Source organism: Trichechus manatus, unplaced genomic scaffold (assembly GCF_000243295.1).
Source record: "Trichechus manatus latirostris isolate Lorelei unplaced genomic scaffold, TriManLat1.0 scaffold00003, whole genome shotgun sequence".
NCBI lineage: Eukaryota > Metazoa > Chordata > Mammalia > Sirenia > Trichechidae > Trichechus > Trichechus manatus.
Window position 1 is genome coordinate 36,504,590 of NW_004443939.1, and position 24,095 is coordinate 36,528,684.

Genomic DNA, 24,095 nt, shown 5'->3' on the forward strand with positions numbered 1-24,095 from the left:
CCTTTTGTCCACTTTTAAATGAAATCTTATTTGGAATCCCAAGATAGAAAGGATTATAAAAACAGTCGCTCCAGTTAAAGGAATGTAGAGGCCCTTCTCTGACTCACCACTTTGTCCCTGAAGCCCCTGAAATACTTCCATGGTACCTCAGGTCTCAGAGACACATAGTTTATTTTTAATGTATGAGAGTGTTCTAGAGCACTACTACTCAAAGTATACTTCTAAACCTATCAGCATCACGGGGGAGCTTGTTAGAAATGCACAATATCAAACTCCAACCAAGGCCTACTGAACCACAATCTGCTTACTAACAAGATCCCTAGGAGATTCATATGCACATTAACATTTAAACAGCTTCTCAAAGGAAATCAAGAAAATGTGTGTGCACACTCACATAGACAGTACAATGCCCAAATTTTTATTAACAGGTTCACGTGACATAAAATTACTGTCAAAATGTTATAAAAGGTTTCTAAAGGCTTATTCTCAATTTGTGCTGTTATCTTGGTATGGACCAATAACAAAGAGCTCACAGACCACACTTTGGGTAGCAATGCTCAGGGCAAACCAAACCTTAAAGGATGTTCCTGATCAAATCAGAGCAACAGATATGTTAACAAAGAAGTTAGAAACTTACTTCTTATCAAAAAATGTTGAATTCTCTTTTCTCTTGGTAAATCCATTGGGCAGAAGTTTTAAGTAAATACCTTGCCTCCGGGCACGGTTTTTCAGATAGTACATCTAATAACCAAAAACAGACACATTAAGTTTAAAATGCCTTAATTTTCAAAAGTGAGTAAAACAATGTTCAGCAAAATAACAGTTAATATTTACTGACTGATTATCATGCATCACAAACAGTAAGCAGTAATAACTCATTTACTCTTCACAACATTACTATGAGACAGCAACTATTATCACTCTATTTTAGCAATGAGAATTAATGATATTGCAACATTATATAGCTATTTCTGAGAGGTAGAGCCTGCACTCAAACCCAGGTCTGTCTAATTCCAGAGTCTATGCTTTTAACCATACACTTCATAAGCCAAAAGAATTTCACGGGAATTAAAAAAAAAAATACAGGTCACTTGGCAATTACAGGAGCTACTTACACAGTTCTTTACTTCCCTTTTTCTGACTGTTTTATTCCATGTTGTTGTTAGGTGCCATGGAGTCAATTTCAACTCATAGTGACCCCATGTGAGAGTCAAACTGCCCCACAGGGTTTTCTAGGCTGCAGTTTTGTTTTTTTTTCATTATTGTACTTTAGATGAAGGTTTACAGAACAAACTAGCTTCTCATTAAACATTTAGTACACATATTGTTTTGTGACACTGGTTACCAACCTCACATGTCAACACTCTCCCTTCTCGACCTTGGGTTCCCAATCACCAGCTTTCCTGTCCCCTCTTGCCTTCTAGTCCTTGCCCCTGGGCTAGTGTGCCCCTTTACTCTCATTTTGTTTTACGGGCCTGTCCAATCTTTGGATGAAGGGTGAACCTCAGGAATGACTTCATTACTGAGTTAAAAGGGTATCCAGAGGTCACACTCTTGGGGTTCCACCAGTCTCTGTCAGGCAAGTAAGTCTGGTCTTTTTTTGAGTTAGAATTTTGTTCTACATTTTTCTCCAGCTCTGTGACCCTCTTTTGTGATCCCTGTCAGAGCAGTTGATGGTGGTAGCCAGGCACCATCTAGTTGTACTGGACTCAGTCTGGTGGAGGCTGTGGTAGTTGTGGTCCATTAGTCCTCTAGACTGATCTTTCCCTTGTATCTTGTTTTCTTCATTCTCCCTTGCTCCCGAAAGGGTGAGAGCAGTGGAGTATCTTAGATGGTTGCTCATAAGCTTTTAAGACCCCAGACGCAACTCACCAAAGCAGAATGCAGAACATTTTCTTTATAAACTATGTTATGCCAATTGAGCTAGATGTTCCCCGAGACCATGGTCTCCACAAAGGCTGAAATTTTTACAGGAGCAAATTGCCAGGTCTTTCTCCCATGGAGCTGGTGGGTGGGTTTGCACTGCCAACCTTGTGGTTAGCAGCTGAATGCTTAACCACTGCACCACCAGGGCTCCAAACCCATTGCCATCGAGTCTATTCTCACTATCCGTATGCCTTTATCACTCAATAGGTGGCTCACTCAAGGAGAAACCAGGGTACTGCCTAGTATAAGGCCTAACTCAAAAGGAGTCACTGTTATGGGTAGCAGAAAACTGGGATATGAGAACATTCTGACTGTGATATGTGTCACTCCAATAATCACCTGGGCTGGATAAGCTGAACTAGGGAACCTCAGAGAATGGTGAAAGAAGTATCATTACATTTCAGTTAAGTCAAGAAAGAAGGATCACTCAAGGAAAAGGCAAAGAAAACGCCAAGTTTTTTTTGTTAAGTGAATGAGGATCTAGGATTTGCAGTGAAAAAGACAATCAAGCCATAAGCCAAGAAAAAGGAAGACCCTTTCATTGGCTAACTAGGAAAATGATTTAAGAAAGTACATGTAATTTCATAACTTTTAAACAAATAATTTATAGTACATTGGCTTCAATAATAGTAGCAATAAGATGGACCAACTCTCCCGCTGAAAACATCTAAGAATGCCTGATAATGGGAGGAAATACATACACACACACACACACACACACACACACACGTATGTATATATAAAGATCAGATTAAAAGCATCAAGAAGCTGACAAAATTATTCAGAAATAGCAGGCAAATACTTGACCATATACTGGGCCATACAAACAAGTCTCCTTAAATTTTGTAATGAATTCAGACAGAATATGGTCTCTGATCAAAATGCAATTAAGCCAAAAATAAAGTATTCAGAAAATCCCCAAATTAATTAAGAAACACAAACTAAACTACCCACAGATCAAAGAAGAAATCATTAAAAAATGCTCTATTTCAAAACTTTTGGGATATAAATCAAGCAATACTTAAGAGAGAGATTTATATTCTTAAATGTATATATGAGAAAAGAATAAAGATTAAAAAGTAATGAGCCAATCATCTATCATAACAAATTAGAAAAAGACCAAAAAAAAAACAAAAAAAAAAACCAGAAGGAAATAATAAAATTCAGAGAACACATGAACAAAACATAAAGCAAACATGTAATAGCAACTGATTTAGAAAAAGACACAAATAACCAAAATCACAAATGAAATGGTTACAAGTTCTGCAGACATATTAAAAAAAAGAAGAATATTATGAAAAACTTTATGCTAATAAATTTGACAACTTAGATCAAATGGACAAATTCTTAAAAAACGCAGTTTATCAAAACTGGCTCAAGACCTATAAAACCTGAAGAGTCCTATAATTATTAAAGAAATTACACAGTGGCCAAAACTCCAAGCCCATATGGGTTCACTGACAAATTCTACAAACTCTAGAGGAAGAAAGAATTCCAATATTAGTCAGCGCTTCCATGAACAGAATGAGAATATTCCCAACTAATTTTATGAGGTCAGCATCACATAGATACAAGAATACAAAACAGGAAAATTAGATGTCAGTCTCATGAACAGATAAAAAAATGAACAAATGAGTAGACAGAAATGCACACACACCCATATAATGTAATTAAATTCTGCAATGTATACAAAGCATGACATATCATGATCATAATATATCACGCCAGATTAGTTTAAATACGAAAATCAATTAATGCAAATCACCATATTAAATTAAAATAATCGAATAAAAAAGTATTAGATCAACTATAAACCCAATTCACAATAAAACCTGTTAACAAACTAGGATCCTCCTCCATTGCTGTTGAGTCGATTCTGACTCATAGTGACCCTACAGGGCAGAATAGAACTGTCCCATAGGGTTTCCAAGGAGCAGCTGGTGGATTTGAACTGCCGACCTTTTGGTTAGCAGCAAAGCTCTTATCCATTGTGCCACCAGGGCTCCAACAAACTAGGATAGAATTTCCTTAATCAAATAAATGACATCAGCAAAATATTTAAAAGCAAACATCACCTTAATGGTGAAATACTGAAAGCTTCCCCTGTGAGATGAGGAGGAATAAGACAAAAATGTTGTGCAGAAAAGAGCTAACACAACAGGCCTGAGACTACTATCCTCTGAAAAGTCCATTTGCAAAACTGGCCCTTGGTTGGCATCTGGGAACTTGCCTTGTAAATAATTCCCTAAAAAAAACCAAACCAAACCTGTTGCCATCATGTCGATTCCAACTCACAGCGACCCTACAGGACAGAGTAGAACTGCTCCATGGGGTTTCCAAGGAGTGGATGGTGGATTCGAACTGTCGACCTTTTGGTTAACAGTCATAGCACGAACAATGTGGTTTATGCTGAACACTTGCTTTCCTTTTGGGAGTCTGGAAATTTAGTACACGCTAGGAAGAGGGTACCTATATCCTCCAATAAAAACCTTGAGCACCGAGTCTCTAATAAGCTTCCCTGGTAGACAACACCTCACACATATTGTCACAACTCATTGCTGAAGGAATTAAGTGTGACTCCACTGGAAGAGAACTCCTGGAAGCTTACACCTAGTTTCCTCTGGACTTTTGTCCTATGCACCTTTTCCCTTTGCTAATTCTACTATGTATGCTTTCACTGAATTAAATCTTAACCATGAGTATGACTATATACTAAGCCCTGAGTCCTTCTACTGAATCACTAAACCTGGGAGTGGACCCAGGGATCCCTGATACAGATGTCTACCATCATCACTAGCATCTAACATTGAATTAGAGGTACTAGTTATTCCAAAAAGGCAAGAAAAAGAGATAAAAAGAGTAAGGATTAGAAAGAAAGAAACAAAATTGTGATGGACTGCTTACAGAGAAAGTCTCAAAGAATCTACATATAAAATACTGAAACAGGTATTTATATGGTTGCTCACTATAAAAAGTAAAAATAAAAAATCCCATTCCTGTACGCCAGCTAAACATAATAAAAAAAACTAAAAAGAAGATAGTGTTTAAGATAGCATCAAAAAATAAAGTGCTCAAGAATAAATCCAACAAGACCTCTACTGAGAAAATATAGAGAAAGACATTAAAGAAGATCCAAAAAAATGGACAGATACAAGACAGTCAAGGATTTAAAGATTCAAATTGTAAAAAAGTCAAACCTATAGATTAACAAAGAAGCTGACCTTCAAAATAAATGCAATCTCAATTAAAATTCCTGGCTGAGGGTTGGGGTAGGGGTAGGAGGCTGCAGAATCAACAAGCTAATTCTTTCTTAATATTTGACACTGAAAAGTCATACTCTAGAAAAAGAACAAGGTTGGAAGCTTCATTCTAGCAAATCAGAGTTTCAGTAAAAAGCTACAGTAATTGGTGAAGGGATAGAAAAGCATTTAACGGAATGGAACAGACAGGTTAGAAACAGATTCAAGTATATATGGATTGCATGATACGTAACAAAGGTGGTCCTGTAGAGCAGTAGGGAAAAGATGACCTTTCCAATAAATGGTGCTAAGAAAAGTGGATATCCACATAGGGAAGTAAATTAAATTGTGCCTCCACTTCACGTATTACACAAAAATCAATTCCAGGTAATTTAAAGCCATAAATGTGAAAGGCAATACTATAAAGCTTTTAGGAAATAATTATGAAAGAATATCTTTAAGACTTTAAGGTAGGAAAAGATTTCTTTAAAAAGACATAAAACCACAGACTATAAAGGAAACAAATGATAAATTAGATTACATTAAATTAGAAATATCTATAGAGTTGCTCTGAGTCAATGGCAATGAGTTTTTTTTTTTTAATCCACTAAGACACCACAGAGTAAAAAGACAAGCCACAGAAAGGGAGAAAGAATTTATAACACATGCTACTATCAACTGGCATTCAGGAAATACATAGAATCTCTACACACCAGTGGTAAGAAAAAGAAAGTTGACTATTAACAATGAATAAACAAAAAACTTGAATATGTACGTCACAGAAGAGGAAATCCAAATGGTCAATAAAATATTTGAAAGGTGCTTAACATCTCATTAGGATTCACAGAACTACAACTTAAAAATCACAGTAACACTATACAGTGATCAGATTGACAAAAATTTTAAAACTCTGATCGAATCAAGTATTGGGGAGAATGTGACAACAGATAGACACTAGCAGTGGGGATGTGAACTGATACAATCACTTTGGAAAATGTTTTAGAAACAACGGAAGCAAAGATGTGTTTACCTCTACAACAAAGCAATTCCACAACAGCACAACAAAGCAATTCCATAATAGTATCATAGAGTTTTTTCCTCCTTTATTCCTTCCTTTTTCTTTATTATAGAAAATCCAAAGTGCATGAACAGTAAAATGGATAAGTTGTCGTATAGTCATATGATAGAAAACTATTTAGAAATTCTTAATTTCTTAATATTTGAACAGAATTGTAAAATGCACTCAATAGCCATACTCTAGAAAAAGAATAAGGTGGACAATTTACTCTATCAGATAGTGAGTTTCAGTAAACTGCTACAGTAATTGAGACAGTGTACCATATTTTTATGGAAATAATGCACACATTATGTTTTTTGCCAACTGCACAACCCCTTCACGCATTATTTTCCTAGGCACACTATGCACATTATATCTGTGGGTGAGATATTTATGTGGGCACATAATTTGCGAAAAATACAGTAGCACTGGATAAGGGACAGATAAGTGGGTAGCAAGGAACTTCTGGGAAGCTTCTAATGATCTACTTCTAGATTTAGATGTAGTTACATGGATGTTTACTTTATACCTATTCATCAGAGTGCATTTTCCATTTTATGCATTTCATAATAAAAAAGTAATTACTTATCTTTAAGTAGAATTTTGATTATGCCTAATTAAGCTGGATGAAAAATAGAGTTGATACATAATAATTTTTCTTTCAGATATGTGTACTGTCATGTCTGTACCAAAAATACCAATAAAAAAAGGTATTCAAAGGTATTAAAATTCTGTAACTCAACACTAAAATGGCTTCTGGAAAATGAACATAACCCTATACAATGTGATTTAATCACACTACTAAATTATTTCTAGAATACTAGTATTATATACATACATACGTACATATTACATATATACATATAGGGAGCCCTGGTGGTGCAGTGGTTAAGCGCTGCGCTAACCAAAAGGTCAGTGGTTTGAATCTACCAGCCGTTCTGTGGGAGAAAAATGTGGCAATTTGCTTTGGTAACAATTACAGCCTTGGAAACCCTATGGGGTAGTTCTACTCTGTTTCTACCCTGTTTCATAGCCACTTTGAGTCAGAATCAGACTTGACAGCAATGAGTTTGGATTTTGGTTTATACATATATGCTTTAAATTGTTTAGTACATACAGAAATGAAAGAGTATGAAAACTAAACATATTGCAAAGAGCCAAGTCCTGTTAGTTCTTCCTTTAAAACTGGAATCTAATCATTCCCAACAATTCTAACAGCTTTATCTCAGCCACCATCATCTCTTGCCTGGACCAAAGTCAATAGTTGTGATTGGTCTCCCTGCTTCCAATCTTCCACTCTTGCCCCCTAAAGTCCATTCTCTACACAGAGAGAGATCTTTCAAAAAGCAAAAATGCTCAAAACCCTCTCACAGCTTCCATTTTCTCTTAAGCTATATTACCAGCCCTTATCTGTTTCTATAACTTCATGTTCAAAATTCTCCTCATTCACTATGCTTCAGTCACCTCTTATTCCTCAAACATGCCAAGCTTGCTCCTTGACTCAGGACTTTGCTTTTGCTTGTCTCCACCTGGAATAATCTGCCCTGAAATATTCACATGACTGTTTCTTTCTCATCATTTAGATCACTGCTTAAATACCACCTCTTCAGGAAAGTTTCTCCTGACTACTCTATCAAAATAGCACCCTGAAGCACCCCCACCACATGCACATACCACTGTCATTCTCTTTGTCTCCTCAGACTTTTTTTTCCCCCTCAGACTTCTTCATTTTCTGCACGTGCTTAACTCTGTCTGAGATTATCGTTGCTCCTCTACTCATCTCTTCTATCTCCTCTACTACAATACACCTGACATGAGGGGAGGGACTTTATTTTGTTCACTGCTGTCTCCCAAGTAACTAGGATAGTGCTGGATCATGGCAGCCACCTAATTTATTGAATAAAAGAATGAACCTAACTGACTCAAAGGAATTATAACTGGAAGGGACTAGAATAAATACTTACATGTTTATTTCCTGTTGGTCTTTTCAAAAAAGTGTCTCTAGAAATATAGTCTGCTGTTCTTGCCACATCTTCCAAAAATCGATAATCTAAAAATTTCAAAACAGAAAAATAAACAAATGACCTAAGCCAATGGCCAGGAAACATGAATTTGCTATACATAAGACGGCTTACCACTTAGAAGATTCATTTCAGTAAATTGTTGTATTGAAACAAATGCAGTTTTATCTCGAACTCCATTACATGTCAATTCTGCTTTGTGTTTCTTTACACAGGGCAAACTGAAGGGACAAAGAGAAAGTACTTTTACACTTTGTGGTAAGAAGGGTACAGACAGAAGTAAAAAGGTAAGAAGTTACATATATACCTGCAGGAATATCGCATACAACGCGGACATCTGTACTTTGCTTCTTCTGTACCACAAGTTTCACACCTACAAAAGCCCACATGTAATTTATGAAATTATAAAATATTAATTCTACTTATCTATTTATAAACTTTGAATGCTGATTCAATTACTCGTCACACTCAATTTACAGACGTGTAGTCATACTGAATAAAAGTATATGCAAAGGTAAATCTGGCAAAATACTTGGTAGCTGTCAAGCACTGTTTGAAAATTTTCCTTTTCGAAACCACCTCCAAATGACATCTACATTTCCAATGTTGTTAATAATATGTAATTCAAGAAAACGTGTATTAAAAATTTTTAAATCTCATTTTTTACTTCTTTTTCTACTATACACAGAGAATGAGATTACTCGTTGATATTTTAACTTTTACTTCCTGACAATCTCCTAACATGTGTATGTGCATGTGTATGTATCCAGAAGTCCGATCCATGAGCTATGTACAGATATTTTAAAAGCACACACTAGAAAAAGAATATTAGACCCAGTCAAATTTAGAGAAAGTAGTAGCTGCGTCCTTTCCTCACTCCACCCCCAACCTAGGATGAGCATCAAAATAATCTAGAAATGCTACTGTCCACCACTTGTCTTCAACTGCCCTTCTCAGATCTTAAAGTACTGACAGCCAAACTACAGCTACTTCTATTTGACCCACTGTATTCTATACAGTAATATTCCCAAGAATCTAATCACTTTTATTTCCTATCTTGTCACATGATTATACACTACAAGGAAATTAAGGAGTAAATCAAAAGCAATAATTATTCACAGTACCCATTCAGAAACCAGACTGTCAAGTTTAAGTGCCTTTTTGTCTAATATTAACTTAAGTCATATTTGGCATTGTTGGTTTTATTAGATCTTTCCTCATCTCCATCCCCTCTGAAAGAAATACCAAGCTAAGACCATATTAAGAAGTCAAGTTAGAATCTTGTTTTCAGAGGTCTTCCAGTCCTCAGACTTCTCATTTCCTAACGTGGCCATTGCCCATCTGACTTACTACCAACCTCACACATTCTATTGAACTTCTTGTCATCTGACAACATTCAACATCGTCCCTCCTCTACACCCCCTAACTCAGGCTCTCAGGGACCCAAACTTGCACTACTTTTCATTATTCCATCCCCTTCAGGTAGAATGTAGTTTCCTCACTGCAGACAACAGAGAACTCTACAGCTGTAGGCCCCCAGTCAGATTTCTCCCCAACCTACCTTGACATGGCCAGTTTCCGCTTGCAGCTCACTGGCGGATTGATCTCAGGCTCTTCTTTCACCTTTGTATCATCCATCACTTCTCTTTTCAGGATATCCTTCTCTTCTTTTACACAAACACCATCCATCATCTCCTCCTCTTTTATGTTTTGGTCACCCAATATCTCCTCCTTTTTTATCTCAAATTTAATCTCCTTCTCCTCCTTCACTTCTAGCCAGTCCACAACCTCTTTCTTCACCTTCACTTTCTCTTCCTTTATCTCCAGTTCATCCATCTTCTCTTCTTTTATCACCAAACTAGCATCCATCTCCTGTTTCACCTCCAGTGTGTCCGCTTTCTCATCCTTCACCTCAGGCCCATCCTCCACCTCTTGTTTCACCCACTGTGCATCTAACTTGTATTCTTCTATTTCTGACCAGTCTATAATTTCTTGCTTCACAACCTTCAGGTCCACTTGCATGTCCTCTTCCTTTTGTCCACTTCCTTCCCCTCCAACCCCTGTTTTCTCCATTCCTGTCAGCCCATTCCCCTCCTCTCCACCGCAGGCCTTCGCCATTCCTGCTAAGACTTCCTCCCTACACGACTCGGGTCTTAGCCGCGCCCCCTCAGCTCCACTCAAGCAATCTCCTCCCGCTATCCCTTCATTTTCAGCAGCAAACTCCATCAACTCACGGACCTTGATCTCTGCTGTCACTCCGTCCCGAATGTGGCCGTTTCCACGCCAGGAGTGAATTACCGGACCAAATACCGACAGTAGCACACGTGTACGGTGGAGATACAACGATCACTCAGTTCGTCGTAAAGCAACGCTCCGGCGCCTCGCCACTTCACGACTCGTAGAGGTCTTTACGGCTCCGCGGAGGTCCTGCCCTGCTCCTCTGAGAAACAGCGTGAGGTCACGCCCACTGTGATTCCCGCCTCGCCGGGCGGGGCTTAGCGAGTCCCCATCCTTGGGGAGGCGGCCTCAGCCGTGCCTTGGCCGAACACCCCAACTGGCCCGTTGTACGAAGACTGAGGGAGGGAAAAGAGGCAACGCCCTTTCAGTTTTGAAATGGGAAGTCCCACCGTAATCTGTAATCTGTATTAACTATTAAGTCTAATTTGGTGAAAAAATGGACGATTCGCCTGATGATATACTTTTCCAAGCTTCAGTTTCTTCACGTATGCACTGTTGTTAGCTGCCATGGGGTCTGGCCACTCACGACGACCCCAAGCACAATCGACCCCATGCACAACCGAAGTCCTGTGCCGTCCCAATGATGACCTATACACTAGAGGCAATGATAATACAAATTTCTTAGTGGTGGTGTGAAGAATAAAGGAAATTGTGCATGGAAATCAGCGAGCAGTAATTGACACAAACTCAATATATGTTGGCTGTTATTACTGGGCCCCTGGGTGGTGCAAATGGTTAACGACGTGGCTGCTAACTGAAAATTGGAGATTCGAGTCCACCCAGAGGCGCATCAGAAAAAAGCCTAGCAATCTACTTCAAAAAAAAATCTGCTATTGAAAACCCTATGGAGCACAGTTCTACTCTGAATTATATGGGGCCACCATCAATTGGAATTGATTTGACGGCAACTGGTTTGGTTTTTTGGTTTTATGGGATTACACTCCTCAGATGTTGTCCCCCGTGATCTCATATTCCCTTGGGAGTATCAGCAGCCTTAGGTCTCAGGTGTATTTGAAAAAGAGGATCAAAAGGCTAAGACTTGGAATGTGACTCTTCTGGTCACGTTTTTTTTGTGTGTGAGGGAGGGGGATAGGGAGGAGAGTGGATGAGCCTCAGGGTAGAAAGTCTCTGGTGTCACAATCTGAGCTCCACTAGTCCCAATCTGCCCTCCACCCCCATGAGGAGACCATGCGCCTAAGGTTATCTCTCTGTAACCCTGCGTTTGCCATCAATTTCCAAAGAGCTACTGTCCTCTGTAGTAGCCAGCTAGACCACTGGATAAGAGTAGGTGAAGAAGAACTGTTTCAAGCCAACCTTTATGCGTGGTTTATCAGCTTTCCTGACATTTCTCTTCCTCTTTGGGTAGGTGCTGGGCTTGTAGGTGCAGCAGTTTTTATGCCCCAACTTGCACTGAAGTTGGCTATGATCCACCCGGGGTAATGTGGAGTAGAAAAAGGCACAATCAGAGATTCTATTCCTTCATTCCACCCCCTACCCTTCCATTGGTGCCCTTCTTTGACTCCCACCACAATGAGATTCAATTCCCTTTCATCTGTTAGGGGTTTTTCAGAGTTTCTGAATTAGGTTCTGAGATCCACCCTCCTCCACTCAGCTACATGACATCTTCAGGATTGGATTTGGGGAGGGAGGCAGTTTTGTTAGTCTGCTATCTTTTCAGGAACTGAAAGTCTCCAGATTGAACTTTTCAGCAATAATGTATGATAATGAATTTCTGAAATGGTTTGAGGGGTGTCCCAAATATCTTCCTGCTGGGTTTCCCATTGCATTGCTCAAATTCTCCCAGGATGCTGAAAAGTTTCATTTTATTCACAACTTTGAGATAATGCAGTAATCCCCATATGCATATCCATGGACTGCTTAATCAGCATCACTTGGTACAAACCAAACCAAACCAAACCAAACCCACTGCCATAGAGTTGATTCCGACTTGTAGCACTTGATCAAAAACAGATTTATAGGTCTCTCCCCAGAGGTAATTAATCAAAATAGAGCTGCTGGGAAATTTGTATTTTAAACAAGTATCTTCGTATGGCAGCTCTGATATGCAGCCAAGTTTGGAAACCAGTAGATGAAGTTCCTACAACTGCACTGTCCGGTATGGGAACCACTATCCACAGTGGCTATTGAGCACTTGAAATGTAGTTATCAAAACTGAGATGTGCTTTTTCCAAAAAAAGAAGAGAATGTAAACTATCTCATTAAAAACATTTTTATTTGATTATATGTCAAAATGATAGTATTTTGGATATAATGGGTTATACAAAATATATCATTAAAATTAATTTCACCCCTTTCTTTTTACTATTTTTAATGTGGCTACAAGAAAATTTAAAATTACATATGCGGCCCACATTATATTTCTGTTGCACACTGCTGCACTAGAAGATGACATTAAAATTCAAATTTCAATTAGAAGGGATTAATATAAAATATTCAAGAATTAGCTAAGCATAATTAGTTTGCTTATAATTTGGTAGTCAATAAATATTTATCTCTTCAATCCATTCGCCAATCTGAGCATCTTTACAAATCACAAGTCTAATCATGTCAGTCACCTCCTTAAAACCATTCAGTGCCTAATTGTTGCTCTTAAGATAAAGAACTAAATCCTTACTATGTTCTTGAAAAGAGCCCTCATATTCTGGCCCATGTCTGCTCTCCAACTTTATCTCAGTTACTCATCCTTCAGATGGCAACTCAAATACAACTTCCCTAGAGAAGCATTCCTTGTCCACTCCTCTCCTTGGCTCCAGCCTAGGTGGTGGTGGTGGTGGTGGTGGTTGTGTGTGTTTCATTTAGAGCACTAATTTCAAGTTATAATTATATAGTCATTAACACAGTAAAACCTGAGAAAGCAGAAACCCATGTAAGGCAGAAATCTGTCAGAGAAGGAAAACTCAAATACTATTTTCCACTAAAACGAGCAATAGAAAAGGGGTAAGACTTCACCCTGTCAAAGGTGGAAAACTTGCAAGACTCAGAAACACAAGGCAGTTCCGTCAAGTTCACAGGTTTCACTGCATTATCATTTGATTAACATCGGTTTCTCCCACTAGACAGTAAGCTCATGGAGCATAGGGAGAAAAGTGAGATGGAGGGAGAAAAGTTTGACAGGTAATCAGAGGCCAGGTCACCAGTACCTTTTAGGCCATGCAAAGGACCTTGCACTTCTTTATACCGCAGGTGAGAGGGAGCCAGATTAATTTCCTGAGCTCAGGTTCCACGGTTGGAGTGCAGAAGTAAGTGGTCATGGAAGGAATCACAGGTCGATTGTGGGTATGATTATTCTTAAGCAGGGGATCATGACTTACATTGTGATTTGAATAGACCTGTTATTACAATACAAGTAAATGTTTCCAAAGATTTGGCTGAATCTGTTATTGGCAAAAGGATAATTTGGGACAACAAATACATCATGATTCAGGAACTTCAATCATAACTGAGGAGCCTTTAGAAGGATCCACAACTGGGTCATTACCATTAGAGAAAACCAGGACCTGATACTGAAGGCATAATACTTGCTGCAGAGAAATGTGTGAGATTTATAAAAAGTTTTTAAATCTTTTTTTTTTTTTAACACCTGAAGCCTAAAAGTAGCAAGTTTTATGAAACCAAGCTGAGTAAATTCTTACTGTTTTCTACTTCCAACCATTAAATCGAAAACTTGCTAAACCCATTGCCATTGAGTTCGTTCTGACTCATATATGAAAACTTCCTAATGTATACCAATCAAGCTTTGTACAAAGTTTTTTGTTTTTGTTTTTTCACTGTACGAAGACTTGAAAGAAAAAGATATACTATTTTTCTGTGGTATGTTAAATTATGTAGGAAATATTTGGTAACATTAAAAAATGATTTTAACTGTGGATGTTTTCTCTACAGTGAAATCTGTGAGAGCCGGAACTCAATAGGACTGCCCGTGTTTCCAGGTCTCGCAAATTTTCCACCTTTCATAGGGTGCAGTCTTACCACTTTTCTATTGCTGGTTTTAGTGGAAAATAGTACTTGAGTTTTCCTTCTCTGGCAGATTTCTGCCTTACACGGGTTCTGGCTTTTGCAGGTTTTACTGTAGTATCTTGGCATTAGGTATTGATAGTTAAGTGGTTTAGCTCTCTTTTACAAATTGAAAACACTCAAGTGAAAAAAATGGAATGTAATATTAATAAAGTTCAAACAAAATTTTTATTTCCTAATAGTTGAGGGTGATCCATATCCCTATTCATGAAACTGGGTTTCTGGTGTTTGCCTCAAGGAGAAGTTATATTTCAACTCTAAATTTGTCCTGAAGTATAAACCTAGAAAGTTATTTTTAATGATTGTTACTGAGATTATTTTTTGTATTTGTGTGGAGTCCTAAAATTTCACTGCTAGGTAAGGTCAATATGATAGCTCAGATTCTCCCGTCAATTGCTATTTTCTATAGAGGTGCCATTTTTCTAACTTGGCACTGAAGTATGTCAGGACTCTGAATCCAAAGCACACAGATTGTGTAATTGTGTACCCAGGCTGGGGTGACAATGACTTCATCATACCTATCATAGCCAACTACTATACAGACCATGAAGAAAAAGTTATTATTTTTAACAGGAAAAGCACTATACATTGAAAGACTAGCTTATACTTATTTGTGAAATGATATGATAAAAAATGCTAATCCCATGTGGGAAGGCCAAATTCATACACTTTTGTCAGGACATGTGGTCTGCCCAAGTGTCTGCTGTCAAACACCATGTTCCTATTTTCAGGTGATTTCTGTGTCACAGCATTTTCTCTCTTGGTTTATTGCACAATCATCAAACAAAATTTTTTTTTTTTGCTTCCTGGAGGAAGAACTGCAATTATGTTTCATTCAATGTATAAAGCAGGGACAGATCCAGGTCTTATGAGGCCTGAAGCTCATACAATTTTGGGGGTGTTCTTTATGAAAAAGAACTAAAAATTATTGTACTTTTGCAAACTTTACAAACATAAACACCCATTTATGTTACATTTTGAAACTGCTTCAGGACTCGAAAGTTTACATTTATTAGATTCACGGTAACTCTGTTTCTACAGAAAGCGTATTTCGGATGAACTTGATTTAAAAAAATTTTCTCTTTTAGACTTTAGTTAAATGTGTTAAACAATTTTGACAGTGGGAAAATACTTCTGCAGTGTAATTTGTGAATTTACAGATTTTACTTTTGACTTGTGATTACCTATCTGCATGTGTAGAAATGTTTTGACTTGGATATTTGTCCTGTTACTGTATGAGAATTAATGTAACAAGACATTATAGGAGAAAAAATGTTGTACTGTGATAATATAGAGCCCTTTAAATATGGAGCTCAACAAACATCAAATAGGACAAATACTAAGAAAACAATAACTAGGCATGTGATAGTCAAACTGCTGAAGGTCAAAGATAAAGAGAAATCTTGAAAGAAGAGAAAAATGACATATTACATATGGGGGAACAGCAATATGAATGATGGCTAATTTCTCATCACAAATAATCTAGGCCTGAAGACTTGGAATCACATATCCAAAGTGATGGGGGAAAAAAAAAAAGAGGGCAACCAAGAATTCCATCCTAGGGAAAATATCCTTAAAAAATGAGGATGAAATAAAGACTAAACCAGAGCAAATTCATTACCAACAGAGCTACACTACAAGAAATGGTAGAGGAAATTCTTAAATAAAGGGGAATGACACCAGTTGGTAACATGGGTCTATAGGCTACACAAGAAAAAATATATACATTTAAAATTTTATTGTAATTATATGTGTATATGTGTGTATATGTATATATATATATAAATGCTGAAAGCAGAAGTTATAACCATTATTGGATTTATAATACATACAAATGTACTATACATGACAACAATAGCACAAAGGATGAGGGGATTAAATACCGTTTCAAGGTTTCTATATTTTATTTGAAGTATTAGCTCTAAGTAGATTGTGATAGATTAAATCTAAATATTGTTATATCAACAGTAACCATTAAAAAATGGAATAAGAGGCAAGTATATTTCTCCCTTTTTATAAATAAGGAAACTTTTTCTTCTAGATGTGATAGAATTGCTCAGACCAAGCCTGCTGCCAAGAACTATAAAAGCTGGTTATTTAAAAAATAGCTGTTTGATAGTGCTATGGATTGAACTGTGTCTCCAAAAAGTTACATTGATGTCCTAACTCCTATATCTGCAAATATGACCGTTTGGAAATAGGATTTTTTATGTTAATGAGGTCATACCAAAGCAGGGGTCCTAAACCTAATCACTTCTGTATAGTGTTTTATAAAATGAGCAGAAGACACACACACACACACACACCGCCCAAGGGTAAGACAGACAATGGAGAGAGATGCATTTACAAACCCAGGAACATCAAGTACTGCTGGCAGCTACTAGGAAGATGAAAAAGACAAAGAAGAACCTTCTTCTAGAACCCATGGAAGTAAGGAAAACCTAGCAATAGATCAGCTCTCAAAAGGCCAAAGTCTAGTCTTGAACTATCTTAATCATTGATTGGATCCAACTGCCTGCCAAAAGAGAAATCTTCTTGGGAGGGAGATATCAAATGATGATATGTTCTGCAGTTTTTCACCCATAATGTCTGTTATTTAATAAAAAAATTGAACATTTCAGGAGACAAGACCAAATGACTGGAAATTAAAACAAAAACTAGACAATATAAATAGAACTTTGGGACATGCAGACATTATAATAATCAGATATGAACTTTAAGTCAACTGTAATTAATGTTTGATAAATGATAAATGAAAACATGGAAGATTTTACCAAAGGGCTGGTGAAAGTAAAACAAAAATATTAGAATAAAAATACAATTTCTAAAATTAAAAACATAAGTGTGGGTTTAACACCACACTAGACACAACAAAAATAGGGTTCAAAAACAAAAACAGGATTAGTGAACTGAAAGATAAAACAGAAAAAAAATATGGTCCGAAGAATAAAGAAAAAATACAGACAAGAGTATGAAATTATGGAAGAGGGTAAACATGTCTAAAAACCAAAAAACCCAAACCTATTGCTGTCGAGTAGATTCTGACTCATACCGACCCTACAGGATGGAGTAGACCTGCCCCACAGAGTTTCCAAGGAGTGCCTGGTGGATTTGAACTGCCAACCTTTTGGTTAGCAGCCATAGCTCTTAATCACTACACCACCAGGGTTTCTAGAATATGTATAATTTGAGTCCCAGAGAGAGATAACCGTAGAATGAGCAGTAGTAAAATCTGAAGAAACCTTGGTCAAAATTTTCCCAAACTTACTAGAGAGATCAAGTCACAGATTTAAGAAGGTCTTTGAATTCCAAGCAAATAATTATACAGAATACTACTGTAAGCACATTGCAGTAAAACTGTTAAAAACTAAAGACAAAAAATACCCTAAAAGCAGGAGAAAAAACAAACAAAAAACTCAAAACAATATTTTCAAATGAGGAAAAATAAAAGTGACATCTGACTTTTCAACAAAAATGATGGAAGCTATAGGACAATAGAATAGTATCTTTAAAAAGAGAATAAATAACAAGCTGGAATTTTATACCCAGCTAAAACATCCTCTACAAATAAAGATAAAGGGTTTTAATACAAACAAAAATTAAAGATAATTTACAACCAGCATATAAACATTAAAATACTTAAGGGAGTTCTCCAGAAGAAATTATCCCAGATAAAATCATTGCAATGAAAGAAGAAAAACACAGGAAAGGGTAAATAAATATAGATGAAGCTAAATGAATATTGTTAGTTTAAAACATTAGTAATAATAACAATACTTTTAGGTCTCAAATATATAGAGAATTAAAATACATGACAATAATAGCCCATAATGTCAAAGAGAAATAAATGGAACTAATGTGTTATAAGGTCCTTGTGTTTTCTGAGAAGTGGAAATGTACTTATGTATGCAGCCTCTGAAAAGTCTAGGATTCTCGTTGTAGTTTCTAGGGTAACCACTAAAAGAACCATAAAATAATGTATAACTCACAAGCTAGTAGAGGGAAAATGGAATAATAATAAAAAATTTTACCAAAGGAAAGCAAAAAAAAGAAAAAGAAACAAATGACAGATTAGACAAATGAAAAATAATAGTAAGATGGTAGGTTTAAATGCAAATATAGCAGTAATTACACTAAATGTTAAAAGACTAAATATTCCAATTAAAAATACAAAGTTGTCAAAATGGATTAAAAAAAAATTCTACTATATACTGCTTACAAGAGATACACCTGAATAAACAGGTACAGAAAGGAAAAGGATATACTATGCATACACTAATCAAAAGAAAGCTGGTATAATTATACTAATATTATAGACAAAACAGACTTTAAGACAGTAAACATTACTAGAGATAAAAGAAACATTTTAAAATCATAAAATAATCAATCTAACAGGATGATATAACCAGTGGCATGCTGGAGCCAACTTGGACCAGCTTGCAAGAACCACTGAGTGCATTTCTTCCCAATTCCATGTTTAGTGACATCATGCTGATAGCTTGCAACTGGCCATATGTGAGTATTTACACCACGGAAATCAGCAAATACTACAAATCAGGGCATGCCTTCTCCTTCACTGTTGGAGAGTTGGTTGTTAAACACTTACCAGCACACCACTGGGTATAAAAATTATAAATTTGAATGCAACTAATCACATGTCTAAACCAAAAAAGTGAGAATCAAAATGGAGAAGCAGACAAGCCCACAATCAATTGGAGATTTTACTGCACTGCTCTCATATAACTGATAGAACAAGCAGACAGAAAAACTGCCCAATATAGATAAGGAAACAGAGAATTAGTGATTTATCCAAGAATACGAAACCAGTGGTGGTAGGGTTGGAACTGAATTCAAGTTTTCCACCACCAAGTCCACATTTCTTTTGCTATTGTAATATTATATGTATAACGTCATATGGTATATTACAAGAAAGATCTATGATATTTACCTTATAATGACCGCTGCAATTTCTATATTAATATACAAGAACAGGGAGAAAAACAAGACATATTTCTTAGTTATGCATAGGCACAGCTGCACCTCATTTTTAGAAAGGCTTTATATGAAAATCTATATTTACAACCAAATTATGGGAATAGCATGGCTTTAAAATAGATGAATAATTTTATTAAGAGATCCACCACAACATTCTTTGGTGACAACTATCATGGATCTTAAATGATGATGATTATGATGATAATGAAGATGACAGCAGCAACTAATATTTAATGAGTGCTTATTTTGTTCCAGGCACTGTTTTAAGCCCTTTCCATGGGAATTTACTGAATCCACTCCACAACCAAATGAGGTAGGTACTTTTATTGTTCCCATTTTAGTGAAGAAACTGAGGCACTGAAGAATAAATAACACACTCAAAGTCACACAGCTAAGTCTGAGAGCAATCTTAACCATACTGCCTAAGATTAAATTGATTAAAATTTGCTTTAAATTTAGTATTTCAGGAACACAATATATACAGCATGGTACTTACATTCTATATTTATTTCTTAAATGATATCTAGGAAATGCATAAATGTATGTTTCTGAACTAAGGTGTTTTTTTTTTCTTTGTTTTGATTTGGTTTTGGTTTTTTGAACAGAAGATGTAACAGGTAGACTGAAGCTAGTGGATAGCCTACAGTTTCTTTCATTTAGAACCAACCTCTGTGCTCCTTTTTTGAAGACATCTTCCTCAAACAGGAACTCAGACATCTTTGCCATGGACCTAGGTTGTACAAATAGGGAATAGGTCGTGTAATCCTTTTGTACATTTTTAATAGAAATTTTTCTGTTAATTTACAGAATGTAAATGTACATGTAATATAAATGTACAGAAAGATGCCAGAGGGGCATAATACATAATAAAGTATATGATAACAAAAGCAGAAAAACCAATACTACCAAAAATGATTTAAAGCACATTTTTATTATAGCTAGGTAAGTGTGGTTTGCTATGGCTAAAGGTTTTTTAAATGGATGAGCAAGCTTTTCTACATACCGAGGGCATACTGCTTTTGTTTTAATACTGAACTAACATTTGTCTGACCACAAGGGAAAACTGAACTGACCTATTTTAGATGGCAAAAGACTGTTCCTCTCAGCCACCACCCCCCCATGCCACTTTAAAGACTAGTAGATTGAATGTTTTTAGGTCCCAACATATTAAAATTAAGAAGAGCAAAAGAAAATCAATGAATACTACAAAACATATTCTACAAAGCAGAAACACAAAGTTTTCATAATTTAAAACAGCAGCAATTTCAAAAGTTTGCTGAATTAAAACTTTACAAAATATATATACACAATGTATCATTCCAGATGATCATGGATTTTTAAAATAGTACATTATAATCCCCAAACTCTAACACAAACCTACTACTGGATGTAGCTGGCCTATGATATTTTTTACAATTTAAAAAATAAAACAAAAACAAAAGAAACCTCCCACTTCTCTTGTGTATATGCACAGAATACAGCGTGCTGGCTTTGATTCCATATCCACAAAGAGAATCTTAAAATAGAACAGGGGCTTCATATAAATAATGTTTACTTGTTATTATTAAGTATGTAACCAAACAAAATAAGTACTAACAACTAAAACATATCTTGATGTAACCAGTACATACACTCTTAAAGAATGACAAAGACGAAAAAAGAAATAAAATAGTCTAGGAAAGCCACAAGCACCTTGTTTTAGAAACAGCACCAAGCAACACAAAAAGGCAACATGTAAGAGGTAGTGTACCACTGGCTAAGATGTATATGTCCTTTGGGGACTTGAATACAGCTTAGTGTTTGGGAAAATAAGACATATTAGACTGTGGCTTATAATTTTTAGACAGAAGCATTACACATTTGGGAGCATTAGCCAGTATTGCTCCACAGTGTTCTGCGTCTCCAGCTGTCTAATAGGTACTTTGATATCAGACAGTCAAAACATACAGGATACCCTGAAGAATTCCATGTTCATACATTTTCAGTTCTAGAGAATTCTCTAAGAAAGCTCAGATCAACATAATTTTTAAAAGATTAAATACTTTATCAATCATAGTCCTTTATAAAATGCCTTTTCTCCTTCTTAGGAGGAAGTCTCTTCTTCCTGAGATTCTTTTAAGATTTAGCCAATGCTTTACTCCATGCACTACATAATGATCGTATCTCTCTGTCTGTATTTTTCCCTCTGCAGCAATAACCTGGCCCACAGCATGAATTCTGAACTAATTCAGGGACCTTAGAGGAAGCATACACAACTGCTTTCAATGTAGTACTTCCGTCCAGTTTTGAGATGAGCAAGTTTTTGTACTTCAATCACTGGAAGTTGATTAGGGTCCCGGGTGTGAAAAAGGAATTTTGTCTTATGCCAGCTGCCATCTTGAATCTGTAAAATAAGAACAAAATGCTTTTATATGTAACTGTTTCATTAATAGTCATTTTCAGCAGACAACACCCTTTGAAGACAATGTGGATTTATGCTAAGGATTAGAGATGATGAATAGAAAGTGCGTAGAACAACGACTGGTACAGAGTAAGTGTTCAACAAAAGATAACAATTACTATGAATAATTGGAAACATGGACTTATTCCTTTTTTATAACTGCATTGTTTGTTATGAGTTTTCACTTTCAGAGGCTAAGACCAGGCTCTTCTGTTGTCTGTGGATTACTGGGCCAGATATGAAGGAAAGTCTGTCTCTTCTCCTAATGTGAGTAATACCTGTCTGTTCTGTATTCCTTTATTTGTTACTTTTAAGGATGAGCATTTTTCTTGGATGGAAAGGAATGAGCTATCTCAACTTCTTTGTACTTTAGCAGGAAATAACCAGAATCACCTCAGTCAGAAGTAGTTAAATTATAAGTATATTGAGTCACTATTTAGGTTTCCCTTTTTATATTGTGTGGCTCCCTGTTTATAGTATTTCTTTCTTTTCCCCTCTTCCTTCTAGGCCTTTCTGTTTCTCTTATTACTGCATGTTCCTTTGTTTCTAATAAATTCTATTGTGGAACAACAAAATTCCTATGATTAAGATAACAAGGCAAAATAGAGAAATAAAATGGACAAGTTTTGTGGAGCTTTTTATTCATGAGTTTATTCATTTACCCATTCATAGAATCATGTTATGAATTTTAAAATTTGAAGGAACTTTAGAATTATATGAGCCAAAAATTTAATTTTAAAGTTAAGGCAACTGAAGCTCAATGAAGATAAGTCTCTTGTCTGAAGGCATAAGCTTCGTGCTATAACTAGAACTAGAATCCTGTGTGCAAGACACTGTTACATTCACTCATCAAGTCTTTCAAGCAATATTTATTGGACAGTAGGTACATCTGTCAAAGTTGTGTAAGATGTAATTCTCAACTTTCTTACAGTGCTGTGGGAAATATAAAGATGAATAAATTAATTCTGACTTTTAAATACTGGCAACTTATAAATCTAGTTGGAGAGGAGAAACAAATAGTCATAATACAAAACTGTATATGATGATAAGTGCATTATAAATAATATAAACAATGAGTGCTAAATTCCTTATTTCCAGCTAGAGTAGTTAGGGAAAGATTCATGAAAAATTCAAAATTTAGGCCCTAAGGTCTGCCTAAAAGTTTCACTTGGTTAGAGAGGTAGAGAAGGGCATTCAGAGAAAAAGAATGGCATGAGAAAAAGAAAAAAAGTTTAGGAAGCAGAAGATGGCTATGGAAATCAATCTAGCATGAGGGTTAAGAGTACAGACTATGGCCTGCAATAGATTTGAAAAGACATTCAGGTTATCACCACTCTCCTCACATATAAAATGGGTATACTAAAAACTCAACTCACAGAATTGTGAGGATTAAATGAGATTTCAGTTAAAAATCCCTAGCAGTATAGTGTAGCATGGGCTTCAGAGTTGCATATACCTGGGGTTGATGTCTTGCTAATCTACAAATTAGCTGCGTGATCTTGGGCAAGTTATTTTTCGGTGCCTTCACTTTCCTATCTATAAAATAGGACTAATAAGACCTTCTTCACAAAGCTGTTATGATAAAATAAAATAATGTATGTAATGCATGGTACCTGCTATATAACAATAGTAGTTGTTGATATTATGATGAAGAAGAAGAATAGATCAGTTTGGCTATAGTGTAGGGTAGACAGTCAATGAGAGCCTGGACTAGAAAGGAAGGATGGGGCCTGACTGTTGTAAGCCTTGAATAAAGCATTGATAATTTTGGATTGTCTCAGAGGCACTAATGAGTCATGGAAAATTTCTGGGAAATATTGAAAAGTTAAATGAATTTGTTGGTGATATTGATTTCTTAAAATATAGAGAATAAAGAGCCATATGCTTCTGACTGCTTGTCTATGATTTTCCAAATGTGCAAGCACTATTGATTTTTCCTGGAGGAACTACTGTCTAGAAATAAAATGCTAAGAAAAAGTGGAGTCCACTGGAAATGTAGGGAATGCTAAGTCACAGGCTTCACAAGGGCACAAGAACGGGAAACTAAGCTACTTAAAGTAATTAATGATATGTACATAATGTGGACAACTCTGCTCCCTCTACCAGGAGTCAGCAAACTTTTGTTATAAAGGGCCGGAGAGTAA

At 36.3% G+C, this 24,095-nt stretch overlaps 2 protein-coding genes across 3 annotated transcripts in view; both read right to left on the reverse strand.

Annotated features, from left to right (window-relative positions):
* The window catches only part of ZNHIT6 (zinc finger HIT-type containing 6), a 73,150-nt gene extending 62,561 nt beyond the window's left edge, over positions 1 to 10,589 (reverse strand). Inside the window, exons 1-5 of the mRNA XM_004369120.2 lie at positions 9,805 to 10,589; positions 8,551 to 8,616; positions 8,358 to 8,464; positions 8,187 to 8,272; positions 638 to 741 (exon numbers count right to left, since the gene is read on the reverse strand). Coding sequence (XP_004369177.1) covers positions 638 to 741; positions 8,187 to 8,272; positions 8,358 to 8,464; positions 8,551 to 8,616; positions 9,805 to 10,469 — 1,028 coding nt within the window. The 5' untranslated portion in view covers positions 10,470 to 10,589. The remainder of the gene's footprint in view (positions 1 to 637; positions 742 to 8,186; positions 8,273 to 8,357; positions 8,465 to 8,550; positions 8,617 to 9,804) is intronic.
* A 9,836-nt stretch (positions 10,590 to 20,425) lies between these two features.
* Positions 20,426 to 24,095, reverse strand: part of COL24A1 (collagen type XXIV alpha 1 chain) — a 421,541-nt gene continuing 417,871 nt past the window's right edge. For both annotated transcript variants that reach the window (XM_023731663.1, XM_004369122.2), the window contains exon 60: positions 20,426 to 21,894. In XM_023731663.1, coding sequence (XP_023587431.1) covers positions 21,748 to 21,894 — 147 coding nt within the window. In that variant the 3' untranslated portion in view covers positions 20,426 to 21,747. The remainder of the gene's footprint in view (positions 21,895 to 24,095) is intronic.